Genomic DNA, 14,723 nt, shown 5'->3' with positions numbered 1-14,723 from the left:
CACCTAGCTAGGTGGTGTTGGGCACTCTGGGCCCACCGTAATGTATGTGTTTAATATCCATGCCGTCCGTCCATTTTTTTCAGATCATTTAGGTCATTAGCCCAAAAATGGAGCAGTTCTGAAACTCAAGTGGACCACACCACATGAAACAGTGGGGATAATGACATCACCGTTGAAACCTTCCAAGGGCCCACCGTAACATTTATTCTCCATCCAACTTGTTGATAACGTCAAACATACCTTTTGAATATAAAACACAAATATCAGCTTGATCCAAAAATCTCGTGGCCCACAAGAAGTTTTTAATGGAAGGCGTTCAATCACCACTCTTTCCTGTGGTGTGGTCCACTTGAACTTTGGATCTTCTTCATTTTTAGTCTGGTGCCCTAAAATGAGCTGGAAAAACGGATGGACGGCATGGATATAAAAAAAATACATCCCAGTGGGCCCCAGTCATCCCCCAATCCGCTTCAGACAAAGGCCAGGTGGGCCCTGAGCTACAAACCATGTACCTAGACCATGAAAATTCAAGCCCATCCAAATCATCAGGTGGTCAAATGCCTACATTGACTGTGGATCACCTGATAATTGGATTGGCCAGATCAAGAGTCAGGACATGATACATGCACTGGTGGGGCCCACAACATGAACGGGCGGATACTATGCAAATGCTTGGGGAGAGGAGAACCAATGGACCATCACATAGCACCTGAGGACATGCATACTATCCTCAGCTTTTCATTTTATGCACTGGTCAGACCGTTGACCACTCCTCAATCTTAACCCATTTGATGATCTCCAGCGAATAGACGGTTAAAAAAGAGCTTATCCTGATCAATGGACGGTCCTGATTTCACCGACAGGTAATCATTTCTCAAGAAAAAGAAAAGTGGGTTGTAGTGGGGGCGGGTGATAATTCATACTTTCTGGAAGCTGATTTTCTTTGGTATACCATCTAATCCGATCAAAATTCCAAGTGCGCCCACTTGCATTTATAAGGGAAACCACTACAAAGCGTTGTAGGTTAAGCTTACACTACAACCGCATGTCTGGGGCCCACTGTGATGTGTGCAAGAAATCCTATCCTTCCATCATGTATGCCACCTTTATTTCTCCTTGGTGTCCAAAAATCAGGCCGATCCAAAACTGAGGTGGGCCACACCTCACATGGGTTTTGGGAGTGTTCATGTGATTCGGACCTCCTTGATGGAGTGGATGGCGTATTAAAATGGAAAAAAGAAGAGTGGGCCTCACGCAACATCGGGAAAGTTTTTAATGGTGGACGTCCACATCCCAACTGTTCCTTGTGGTGTGGCCCACCCACCTGAGTTTTGGTTGGGGTACTCATTTTTTAAGTACCAAAGTGACGTGCGTGGTATCAAATGATGAGCGGATTGGAGAGTCATGCACACATCACTTATATTGGAGCCTGAGAATTTTTATCCAAGAGATTTTAGGGCTGTTGGCCAGCTACATTAGGTGGGATTAAGGTGGATGGAGCTGTATAAATTATAATAAATGCATGTGTAAGGTATTACATCCAATGTTTTTTAATACTATGATTCGAATGTATGCATTAAAAATAAATCTTAAGATTTACTATCGAATTGCATATGGATTAAACCCATCATCCATGGGATTAGTAATCCCATATCACACTTTCCGACACAAGGATTATTTTTCAAAGCCTACAAAGTTAATTTTAATCTCATCTCAAACTCCTTCCAAACATGCCATTTCTAATTTCAAAGTGGGATTGCTAATGTAATCCCATTTAATACAACTTAATACCATTGTCCAAACTACCTATATAAATATGATAAATACATAATTGTGGGGCCCATGTAACTTTGATCTCCTTTGAACCATTCATGCAACGGAGGTGCATCGCTTGTCTTCCCATGACATGCACTCACATCAGTGATGTGTGGTACACCAATCAATTTACTTCCAAGGGGGTTTGAAATCCAAGGTAAAAGCTCAAATTACATATACAATCCTTCCAAGAGTTACATGTGTAACATATGTGTCACTAGGCTATTAATTTATTGGGCATATGGCGTACTATAGTTATACTAAAACAATCAGATTATTAATTGCATTACTATAATCACTTTATTATGATGATTTGTGCTGTCCAAACATTGTCCATGTAAATCAATGGTTAAAAATTATTGGTTAATCATTCAGATGTGATCTTGTGCTTGTGACCCATCCAAGGCTTGGAATTTCATCATTTTCAGATAAAGTATATATTTCAACGGGCTTATTACAACTACTATGTCAAACATTACATTTTTATATTAACTAGAGATAATAAATTTGATTTAATAATTAAATTCAAACCCCTGTAAGTATAAAAACTACTTTGGAATTACAGGGAATCCAGGGTGCCAAACACATCAAGAGGATTTCAAATCCAGGGAGCCATGTAGACCCTTCATCTGACTTCGATAAAAAGTAACTTAGCCCCACCAAAAATCAAGGGTGGGCATCCTCTCCACTTTGTTATGGCCCACCTCATTTTTACATGGGCCTGATATTTTTATCCCAAGGGTTTCATGAGCTGACATGTCTGGCAGATTGATTGAATGTGCACGCATCACACAAGATGAGTTCTTAAAAGGTTTTCACATATTCCATGAGGTTTGTTTGGATTGCCAAATTAAGTGTCATAAAAATATAACGATTACACTAAAGCCTGTCTTTAAATAAAAGATTATTAGTAGAATACAATGTAAAATTATAATAATTACTCCTTACTTGGAGAAGAGTGAAAAAGTGAATAGGAAAATTTAGTGAATTAAAACTTTAAATCTACAAGTTATTCTTAAATTCATGAGATTTTTTTTAAAATTTTTTTATTAATTAATAATGTTCAAACTTTTTGATTACATCATTCATAAAGAAAAAAAGCAAGACCTTAATTAGAAGTCCCAAGTCAACTAAACTAGAATTCATCCAAAATAGTAATTTTACTCATAGTAAAAAGTTCTAATTTAAACTAGATATACAATTCCTGACATGATTAAAAACAATTCATTAAAAAAAATACATATACTAAAACTTTAAAATGAAGGTGATATGTTTGAATTAAAACTTGATATATGTCTTAATTAAAACTTATTAAAAATAATAAGTCTTTTTTCTAAAATTATAATTTTAAAATGGAAGGAAATGTTTTCTCACGAAACAAACCGATATGACTCACTTACGGGTAGTTAACCTTGGATGAGCTGTTATAGTAAAAATTCATAGATAGTGCATTCTATAACAATACGTGGATCATAAGTTATAATTGATTTATGGTTCACACTTCGAATGACAATTTCTCTTTATATTAAATAATTTTTTTCAATCCAAAAATATTAGGGCCATTTACCACTGCTGGGTTAGACTTGAATTTGATGGACCATGTTCACTTTTGTCAACGCTTTTTTCAGTCCAGCTGCACCGAGAATAGATCAACGCCCACTCTATATAACAATCCCAACTCACTTAAAATTAGATAACTAACTTCTCAGAAGATAAATGGGAAGGATATATGTCATTTCTTTAAAAAATAAACCAGTAAATCTAGCTACCTTAAAAAATACATATAAAATAAATTTTTTTTTTTGAAGCCCAGCTGGGTAGTCTGCAAAGTACTAAAAGAGAAACTATAGTCCTTTAAATATTCATGAATTTGAGTGATCGGAGCCGTTCAGTAGGTATGTGTAACCGTGGACGAATAATATAAAAGTATAACGTTGTGTGAAAGATACTAGAATGGTCGAAGGTTTCTATGCAAGTCCATTTTTCAAATGTTACGGCCATCTTTTCAAACCGTCCACTTTGTTGACCAAACTATAGATGGAGCATTACCAGAAATTATAATAATCATCCAATTTTAATAGAAAATTTGGACCGCTCACTGTTTTACTTTAAACCATTAATTGGGTGATTTCTCATTTAATCGGATTTGGAAGGAATGGAGTTAGGTCCATAACTGATGGACTGGAGTTGACATGATGTGACCCACTTGCAGTGCTACTCAAGATGGTGGACAAAATCCTCTTCTCATAGATAGTGTTGGGAAAATAAAGGGCCTAATAAATGAAAGGATAGTTACATTCAAGTTTTTAAAGATATTATTATGATTATTTTAATTTCAAGAGGGATTTAGATATAATTTGTTACCATTATCACTCTTTCTTGTAATCTTACTCTTTCTTGTAATCTTAGTCAATAGATTAAAATAAAATTAATACATTTTACTATTACTAAGTTATGAATCAGGAAGCAGATTGCTTCCTGCCCCAGCCTGGGCAACAATCCGTCCAGGTAGTGACTCTGTGTAGCCCACCATGATGTGTTTCATACATGCGGTCCATTCATTTTTCCATATCATTTTAGTGTATGAACCCAAAAATGAGGCAGATCAAGCTCAAGTGTACCACACCATAAGAAACAGCAATGATAATAACACCCACCATTGAAACCTTTCTAGGGGCCACCATGATTTTTATTTGCCATCTAACCCGTCCATAAAATCATACATAGTTTTTGGATGAAGGGAAAACACAAATATCACAAATATCAAGTTGGTCAAAAGCTTATGTGACTCCCAAGAAAATTTTAACGGTGGGTATTCAATCCCTACTGTGTAGTCCACTTTCTTTTTTTAAAAAAAGAAAGGTGGACAGTTGCCACTGGTATTGTATTGATGAAGGTGATTGTACAGTCATTCAGCCGAGGCCACGATGAATAGAAATAGAGTTCAGCCCCCGGCTACCGTATACCCAAAAACAGAGACAGTTGAAAAACAGGTGGCCGAAGCAGGGAATGGGGAGATGGAGAGGCTGTATGAAGGGCAGCAGGGGGGCGACAGGTGAGGAAGGCTACCCCATGTCTTTCTTGATCTTGTGAAGCCTGAGCTGGCCCAACCCTGCTTTGTCCGAGCAATAATGGTCCCTCTGATGAGATGGGAAAAGTCACTGTATAGTCCACATGAGTCCTTGATTTGCCTCATTTTTTTTTTTCTATCCTAAAATGATCTAACAAAATGGATAGATAACCTAGATAAAATCTATACATCATGGTGGGATCCACAGAACCCAGCCTAGGCTGATTATCATCTTGGTGGGGCAGGACACAATCCACTTCCTATGTATTAACGTAAATTTATTTTATGCCCTAAAGAAATTGACTTTGAGACTCAGAGCATTCTATAGTATGAAACAAGAGTAGCAAGTGCTAAAATCTTCTGCCTATGCAAGGACAGCTTTAGACAAGAAGTTTCAATACCCGGTGGTGGACTCCCAGGAGTTTTAACACCCGGTCAAGGGTTTGAGTATCCATAGGTGGTGAAATTCCACTACAGAGTGAGTGTGCGGGGGTGTGTTTAAACTTTTTTTTTTTTTTAAAGCTTTAAATAAGAAGATTGGATGGTCAATGATCAGCTTGGTTGGCTTCCATTTGCCATTAAAAAAGCAGGGATAGATTGCCTGTAGCACTATTATATTTCTCCTGTTATCCATCCATTTTGCCAATTCATTTTAGAGCATGAACCTTATAAATATTTCAGTGGTCGGCATCATTATTCCCATTGTTTTATGTAATGTTTGGATTTGCCTCATTTATGAGCTCATGCCCTAAAACAAGATGGCAAAACAGATAGATGGTGTGCATGGAATACATACATCGTGGGGGGATCCATAGAGCTTCAACAACATCGAATATGAGAAATTTATGACTATAAACCCCACCTTTTACCCACCATCTTTTCTACACGCTCCCAAACTTTACTTTCCCAAGCTAGACCAGTCTGTATGGATATATTATTTGCAGACGAAAATAATTTTCCATAGATGGCACCGTAAAACACATAGCTGCGGCTTGTAACCGTAGCTATTGGAAAACATGAAATCTAACAGAGCAAGCTTGAAATTCAATGAAGCAAATATATGGCCACGAATTATAACTGTAGCAGTAGGCAAACATGATATTCAACTAGCCTCGACCTCGTGGAATTTTCTGTTGCCTGGCAGTAGCTACCGCTATAATCCGTAGCTATAAGTTTTCCTCGTTTTCATGATTACCTTGCTAAACTTTATGTTTTCCAATACTACGGTTATAATCCGTGGCTAGTTGTTTCGCGGTGCCCCATTAATACAAGGGTATTTTCGTCTGCAAATAGTATGTCGCACCAAATGATTTAGTTTGGAAAAGTAAAGTTTGAGAGAGTGCGTTTAGAAAAGACGGTGGGTAAAAGGTTGGGTCCATAGTCGTAAATTGAGAGAGGCACTGAAGTCAATCCAGCGGAGTACAATGGATAATACACCATCAAGCACTATACATTATTGGGGCTCACCCATAATACTTAGTTGAATTCCACATGATGTTTAAGTTGAATATAAATCATGCATTATTGAATCTCATTATCTTCACCCTACATCCAAACAATAATATCAACACAAAACTGCCGTGGAGGAACATACACATGAGAGAAATCTGCAATCACATCTATAACCTATGCATTCATGTCCTGATGAATGGTTTGGACGTCGTATAAACAACACCGTGGACCCCACATTACATTTGAAAGTTTCCACAGTTATTGTCACATTTAGTTAGTTTTGAATACTAGGAAAACCCTGGCATGTCTGCAATGTATAATCCGCATGTCCAAAATATCACCTTCCCGGCAACATACAAAATAAATAAATAAATAAAAATAAAAATAAAATAAAAGTTTAAATCTTAAAGAAAATGGCTGTCAATGCCGTAGGGTGGACGGATCAAAGGTGGCTGGTGGCACGGTTGACATTCTGGGGGGCCCACTAAAGAGTATATGTGTGTGTGCGTGTATAGATATGGAACATGCAATAGGTCCACCACAGACTTTATGGACTACCATGCAAATATCTCACTAATTTTTAACCAACAATTATATCCATTTATTCATTAGTCTTTAATTTAGATGGTTCAAATCATTTTTGCAAAATAGCTTAAATCAATAAGTTGATTATTGATTTATTTGTTGAATTTATTATAAAGTTATTTTGTCAAAAATTTTTAACTATTCTAACTATTTATAAATTTTAAAGAATAGTATTAAACTACAACTAAAATTTTGGAAGTTCATAAGTTGTGGCCACCTGAGTTTTGGATCAAATCTGATATTTGGCAGACTTTTTAATATGGGTTTTTAGCACCCGATGAGTGGATTAGATGGAATAGAAAACCATCGTTGTGCCACAGACAAACAGATTCCAATTATTTGATGTGCCATGGCCCACCTGAGCTGTTGATCGGGTTAACTTCCAGGCCCAAATCTTGAGGGATTAATTTCATGTGGGCCAACATAGTTCCTTTGTGTAGCGTAGCATGAGTTGTTGTATTTTGTTTCAAAATTTATGTTTAAATTTGAAATTTTAGGTGTTTTTAAGTTGTAGGTTTTGTCCCACTTCAGATTTAACAAAGTAAAACATCTCATATATAAGAAAAGCTTTTTGCCTTGGGGCTTGAGCCCCATTCTGGGGGCATGTGGGGGCTATGCCAATAGATCTAATCTATACTATTGACCACATAAACCCGCGGGTGCGGGTGTACTTACGTGGGTATGTGTGTATGAGTACTTGTGAGGCTTTATTTGCGAGAGTGTATTCGTACTTGCACCTTTTCGTTTTAAACTAAAAAGATGTGTCTTTTTCGGTTGGTCGCACCTGTTGAGTTTAAACCCAACGGACCCAACCCTTTCTAAAGGGTGCTTAATGCACCACTTTAGAGTCTATATAAAGACTTCCGCTCTAATTTCTAAAGCACGAAAATCATTTTCTTATATTATAAAATTCTCTTTATTCTTCTGGTTTTGGTTTAAAAATTTTGCTGAGTTTATTGTTGAGTTAACTCAGTACTTTCAAATTAAACTACAAGTGGTTCGAGCCCGGGTACAATGAATGCACTGCTGGAACCGAGTCATAGTCATTATATCCCAGAGGTCGATTGCTCTGGAAACCTGTTGCACTTGAGATACTGTCCAAGGGGAGCAAATTCAATTTCAAGCCGACTGACTCAGGTTACGCCTCGACTCAATTCAATAGGCCCCTTTTCTCAATTGTATTTTCCTTTTTGGCTCTCAATTGTTTAATAGTCAGTTAATTCAACCAATAGCCCTCACGGAAGCTAAGTGGGGTCCACGAAGCCGGCCATGAGAAATCCAATCTATCCATCAGTCTCTTAAGCTCACAATAGGAGAGAGACTTCATAAATCATGCAGAACCAAAACTCAGGTGGACCCGCCACATGATTCAGTGGGGATTGAAGACCCACCATCGGAAACTTTGTAGCAACCACAGAAGTTTTGGATTTGGATGATATTTGTTCCTACAATTTATCCCAGCGTTAATATCCTTATGAACGGTTTGGATGGCATAACATCATGCTCGGCTCTAGGAAGGTTTCAATGGTCAACATTTCCATTCTCACTGCTTCCCGTGGTGTGGCCCATCTGAATTTTGGATCTACCTGATTTTTTTGCCTGTCCTGTGATCTTGAGAAACAGATGGATGGAGTGGATTTCTCACGAGCACCCATGTGGGCCCCACATGCGAGTATGCTACCCTTGTATGAACAGAATCGCCTCGACCTAATGCCATGCTAACGTGCGCGCATGCCTGCATCCGTTCGCGCACGTGTTTTGCCAGCGGCGATATACGCACATGCTGGCGTTGGTATAGAGCCCAGTCCATTTTTACGGTGGTACTTTGCTCAGGCCCGTATAAAGGCCCATGGGTCAGACCCATTTGATAAATGGGTTATCTGGTATTAACGCCCACCGCAAGCCGATGAGAGCCCTCTACAACACCTGTTTTTCGCAGCTAAAATACCCAAACTCTTTGGGGTCCACCATGTTGTAGATAAATCCACACTGTCCATCACGTCTGCTTCTCAATGGTAGGCCATGATGCCAAGAACCAGAAAGACCCAACAACTCAAGTGGGCCACACCACGTTGAACAATAGGATAGGGCACCAACCATAACATATTGATTGTGTGGGTTCATCAAACCCGTTCATGAGGTGTAACTCACCAGGATAAAGGGAAGATTTTAAAAAAAATTAAAAATCATCCTGATCTAGAACTCAGGTAGGCTACAATCTTGACCCTAAAAAGTTTTTACAGGCAATCTTACATTGTTCCTATTGGTGTGGCCCATCTAAGTTTTTCATGTGGCTGATATCTTTTGCTTATGGTAAACATAACGGTTATCACCTGATGGACGGTGTGGATTTCACATAAATAACATTGTGGCCTTGAAACAGCTCGGCTGAGGATTGTGGGCCCAGCAGTTCACTGACTCTAAAGGGTAGGCTGGGCGTAAGCTTGTGGGTCCAATTGCATCATAACCGGTAATCAGTGGGCCATTCATCACACCCATCCAAAAAAAACTGGGCCAATCAAAGCCACACACGTTTCTGATTTGTAGACTGGTAGTAATTTATTCATGTAACCCTATAAAACACACGAAATAGAAATACATTTGAAGGGTACAGATTAATGCGACTCCCACACGGTCCAGTTGGCCTCGCTTCCGACACGTGGCATGGTGCTGACCCTTGAATACTTGTCGACGTTGAAACTGGCACCACACATCACTCCCTCACTGTCCACTCTCGGCATCGCCTTCATCTTATGCATCGGATGCTCGAAACTCATCAGCCCTCCCTCGCTGTGGAACATACACCCTACAATACACCCCATACGTTTAAAAGTTCATTAGCGTGTGTGTGGTCCACTATAGGTAGGCCCCACATAGAAACCGTACATTTGGCATGTGTGCTATACTATTCATCTCATAAAATGTGTGAGGGTGTGGCCCCACACATTTTGCTATTTCCATTCAAACATTTTTGTTTGTCGTCTCCATCATAAAAGGTTATACTCATCATTCAAACATTTCGGATCGTTGGACGAGGACCCAGATTGAAAGGCTAAATTCCCTGTAACGTCCTCATGTATTTTGGCAAACCCGGTGAGTGTATAGCTTGTGTAGATGCAGATCTACAAATGGTTTTTCAACACCGAGGACTTGGTATCGATCCCTTTGGCCGGGCAGATTCGATGGGAATGGATGGTATTAGAGTGGATTGCACGGATTTCAAGGTAATGATAGCTACATCAGTAGATTGGTGCAATATCTATGAGATTGCTATATCCGGTCTGTTTGGCACGCCCGGCCAATGCCGGGATTAAACCTTTCAATCCCTCAGACCAAAAACGTCCTAGGCAATTTTGAAGGGATTAGGGTGGATTGGACGGGATATAGTGATGTCAGAGGATTGTCTTAAGATCATAGGATTGCTATATCCCGGGATCAGGATCCCGTGTCTGTTTGGCACGCCTGGCCAATCCCGGGATCTATCTTCCAATCCCTTCCAATCCCTTCTAATCCCATCCAATCTGCCCGGCCAAACAGGCCCTAATGGGGTGGCTAACAGTGAGGTGTCAACTGACAGTGTTGTGTGTTAACAAGCTAACAGAAAAAAAAAATAAAAAAATAAAAAATCTACAAATGGTTTATCCTCTGTTATGCTTCCTTTACAGCACGACATGGAATACAGGAATAAAGATGGAAGCATTTCGAGGCTCCATTATGCCCACTGGAGAGATTCTTCCGTAGATAAAATGAGGTTTTTATGATGACCAAGGAAAAAAAAAGAAGAAGCTAGTAGCGTATAGAATAAGGTTTTGTATGATGAGAAAAGAAGAGGAATGAGATGCATTCTTATCCTTTAGGAATATAACACCTATAAATATGCTTACAAGGTTGTAAGTTAAGGCCAGAGAAAGAATGCAAAGAGCCGGCAACCATGGGTTTGCAGAGGACAAACATTCGCTGGTCTCGAAAGTGGAAAGGACGCCGAACACACGGATCGACGACGATCCTCACATCCCGAGCCTTCAACAGGTTTTCAACAACCGTAGGGTAAGATTCCAAGAACATGAAGTTGGGAGCGGAAACAACACGAAAGATATTGCAGATGCCTCGGATGAGAAGAAGGCGGTGAAACATTCTCAACGTGTGAGTCATGACCACAGCTACAATGAAGACATCAACATGGCTGCTGGGGACTACATTAGACGCAAGCATCAGGCATTAGAAGCACAATTCTAATGCCTATCAATGCAAAATATATGAAGCCCAGCTAGACTCTCATTCCACCTAAATACCAATATATTTATTTTACCTTAAAAAGTATGTGTGGTCTTGCATTGGCTTAGGTAAATAATAAAGTGTGGGTGGTTGTTTGCAATTTGGATGATGGTTGTTTGCAGTGTGGTTGCTGATGCTTTTTCTTTTTTTTATTTTTCTTTTTTAACCAATCCAAAAATGCAGACATGGTCCACCTTCTTACTATGATTAAATGACCAAAATACGCTTTTTATACGTACCAGCAGGGAATGGTGCAAAGGATCTGCCGCAGCCTTCTTTAATGACCTCCAAATCGTTAGAAAATACAACTGAGCCATCAGCTGCAATGCCCCAGAACAGTTCAACTCCTCCATCTGACCCCTGCCCCCACCAAACAGAAACAAAGTCAATTACATAAAAATAAAATTACCAAACTACGCTTCATGTTGTAGAATGAATGAGATAGCTCACCAGTGCAGCAAAGACCGTTCTAGCCTTGCTATCAAAGATAACGAAAGAGAAGCTGCCGTTGAGATCTTTAACGACCTGATCGGCGGGGTATGGCCCACGATCACGGAGGGTCCGATACGCCTCGATGACCACCGTAGCCTCGTTGCTCGCCTTTGTTAGCCCATATTGCTTGATGAGACTGCTTAAGTTGTTCAAATGGCCAAAGAAGAGGCAGTAAATGTCATCACAACCACAGAATAACCTGCAAAACAAATGAAAATCATAAAAGGATATTTTGGTCATAAAAATGTTGAGGCCCAAGTGGGCCCAAGAGAAGCTCATTCCATCCTACCAAACAAGGGTAGTTTTGTAAATAAACATACAGTAAGGCGTGGTGGTACTAGTAATTACGCTATGTAAATTGGGTATTTTGGTAACTCAAGCACCAAAATCCCTGTAATGCCCTAACTGTAATGATCAATGTATGGTAATTACCATTCGTCCCAACTCATTCCATAGTTGGGCCCATATAAAATGGGCCTTGAAAGCAAGTTGACGACCTGACAGGTGTAAAGGATCCAATGGCTGGGATCATTTCCCACTGGACCACACACTTGCATCTCCAACCATAAATGGGCCTTTCGATCAGGCCCAGATTCAAATGGGCTTATCATAAAAGCCCATTAACCGTGAACAGCCTCATTGCAAAACAAAAAAACCAACTAATCAGAAATGCAATGCAAGACATTGAGAATTCAGGCCAGATATGGCCCACTAAAAGCATGATCATCATACCACACATACCTCTGATGAATGGAGAAATGGCGATCGTCGCGAGCGTACGCCATGATGGCCCCATCTCCAATCGTAGCCGACAGAGAATTGTGAGGATGGGAGGAAAGGAATGCCTTCAAAATCTCATTTGGGTGAGTGGGCTTTCTACAAACCTCTGAAGAAGCAACTGGGCTGTTGAGCTCCTTTGGAGGCTGAGCAATGGCCTTTTGGAAAATCCCCAACATTCTATCTTTCTTCTACTTTAGCGTAGATCAGCTTAGATCAGTGGCCAAACACACGAGCTGAGAAAAACAGACAAGAACTGAGAAGAAATGCTTTGGAATGAAGTTTTCTAAGGCATCTTTGCTTGGGGTTTATATAGAAAGAGAGAGAAGAAAAAGGTAGCGAATTTCAACTTTGATAATCGCCATCATTTCTCTAGACAGGTGTAGAGGCTGTACACCTAACATTCAGTGTATATCCCCAATTGCCAACGCTTCGTCGGGTCGGATATTGGTGATGATGTTGCCCGCCGGATTGGTTCTTGCAGGGGATTTGAAAATATCGTGATAAATAACATTATTATCATGTTAATATCGTGATATATGAAAAATATCTTTTTTTTTTCAAATTTCACGAATTTAATGTAAGAAATATTTGAAAACTTAATTAATTCATACTTGCAAATATTTTAGAATTTTAATGATTTTGCTTTAACATTATTCTGAATATTTTATTTTCAAAGATATTTTCATGATAATATTGCGAGAAAAACAACAAATCCGAGAAATTGCCGTGGAGTTTTTTAGCCGAAGACCGAATAAACGGTCCATGTTCTACCTGAAAGAGAACGGACTACTTGCCTCAACGCACAGGCAAGCTGGTGCCTTCAGATTGTGTAACACACAGATTGCATATTTTTATATTTTTATGATGATCTTAACCATTCATCCTGTGGACCCATCTATTAAATGGGCCTTTTCTCACCAAATATTGGTCTAGAACTTTCTAAAGACTATGATTTTTAGTTGATGGTCCAACCACTATTGGATCCACGAAATAGACGGTTTCGATCTGATTTATATGTTCCACGTATTGGGAAAAAACAAAAACAAAAACATAGAGGCACGTGAACTGAAAATGGGTCAAAGATTGAAAGGCTGGGATCTTCTAATGCGGGAGATTTAGGGAGGTTATAAATCCACGTGGAGCCCATCAAATCAACGATTTTAATCTCGGAACCTTGGGTGGTAGCAACTGAAAACATGATGACTCGAAATTATCGCGGGTCCGGGTCTAGCTTGTGATGCCCACTGAAAGCGCATATACCAAGCGTACACACCGGATCTAAAGGATAAGGATCCCCGAATCTGAGATATGTCGTTTTCTATTTACTTTCGGGTACTCGTTCGGAGACTTATCCATAACTGTTATATGACACCGTACTGAGTCAGCATTGAACGGCTGTAATTTCATAATCATGTGGTCTGCCACGTCAGATTCTTGACATAGTCCTCGTCATAGAACAGGTTGAGGATATGGACAGCATTATCGGGTTACCGGCGTAAGTCGCTTATGATAAGTTATTTATTCTATGCTACAAGTAACTCATTTAGAAGATTAAGTAGGTTTGGTACGCAGCTTACTTATCAGCTTATCTTTTCTTACGTCTTTCTTATGCATCTCTTCACCAACTTCTAAAAAGTAAAAAGATTTATAAAAATAATTTAAAAAAAAAAAAGTTTTAAGTTAAAAAGTTACTTACAAATAATCATAAATTAAACTTATTTCTCTGAAATTGGTAACTTTTTGGTAGCTGCTGTAAGTGGAGAAAGTAACTTTTTGGTGGTATCCAAACGGGACCGAAACATTGGTGATGTAGCTCAAGGCCCTTTTTTTTTTTTTTTAACTTTCTTTTGTTCTTTTGAAGACGTTATCCCAGCGCTTTTTGAGGTGAGACTATTCCCTGCGGGTATATGAAATCACCCACCACACCACATGTATCAGGTAATGCTGAGGAAGGGAGTCGAACCCACACCTATAGGGAGCAGTCCCATAATGATAGCCACTCACCTAAACCTTGTTGGGTTTTAGGCCAATGTCTTTAATTAATAATATTTATCAAAGTTCAAAAAAAATCTTTCACCATTTAAATTGAATTCAATTGAGAATTTCAAAAGGTACATACATCTGAAATTAACAAATCATTCTTGAGAGAATTGACAGATGCTTTGGACAGTCCCCTGCCGCAGAGCATCACCAAGGGTAAGGATACCAAGAAGAAGGTCTTCATATTGGGCACTGAGTTACTCGGTACACTTTT

At 39.3% G+C, this 14,723-nt stretch overlaps 1 protein-coding gene across 1 annotated transcript; it reads right to left on the bottom strand.

Annotated features, from left to right (window-relative positions):
- Positions 1-9,424: 9,424 nt before the first annotated feature.
- On the bottom strand, positions 9,425-12,749 carry LOC131230648 (stem-specific protein TSJT1-like). Its single transcript, XM_058226535.1, has 4 exons — positions 12,431-12,749; positions 11,648-11,888; positions 11,437-11,557; positions 9,425-9,728 (listed from the first exon to the last, which is right to left on the bottom strand). The coding sequence occupies exons 1-4, from the start codon at positions 12,643-12,645 to the stop codon at positions 9,538-9,540; spliced, it is 768 nt and encodes a 255-aa protein (XP_058082518.1). The 5' UTR covers positions 12,646-12,749; the 3' UTR covers positions 9,425-9,537.
- Between the last annotated feature and the right edge of the window lie 1,974 nt (positions 12,750-14,723).

This window comes from Magnolia sinica, chromosome 17, assembly GCF_029962835.1.
Source record: "Magnolia sinica isolate HGM2019 chromosome 17, MsV1, whole genome shotgun sequence".
NCBI classification, from domain to species: domain Eukaryota; kingdom Viridiplantae; phylum Streptophyta; class Magnoliopsida; order Magnoliales; family Magnoliaceae; genus Magnolia; species Magnolia sinica.
Note: the sequence above shows the minus strand (reverse complement) of the source record. Positions and strands in the feature narration are given on the sequence as shown.

Coding starts and splice junctions, on each gene's coding strand:
- LOC131230648 (XM_058226535.1), bottom strand. CDS start 12,645: ATGTTGGGGATTTTCCAAAAGGCCATTGCTCAGCCTCCAAAGGAGCTC. Junction 11,889..12,430: donor CATTTCTCCATTCATCAGAG/GTATGTGTGGTA, acceptor TTTGTTTTGCAG/GTTATTCTGTGGTTGTGATG. Junction 11,558..11,647: donor GAACGGTCTTTGCTGCACTG/GTGAGCTATCTC, acceptor TGGTGGGGGCAG/GGGTCAGATGGAGGAGTTGA.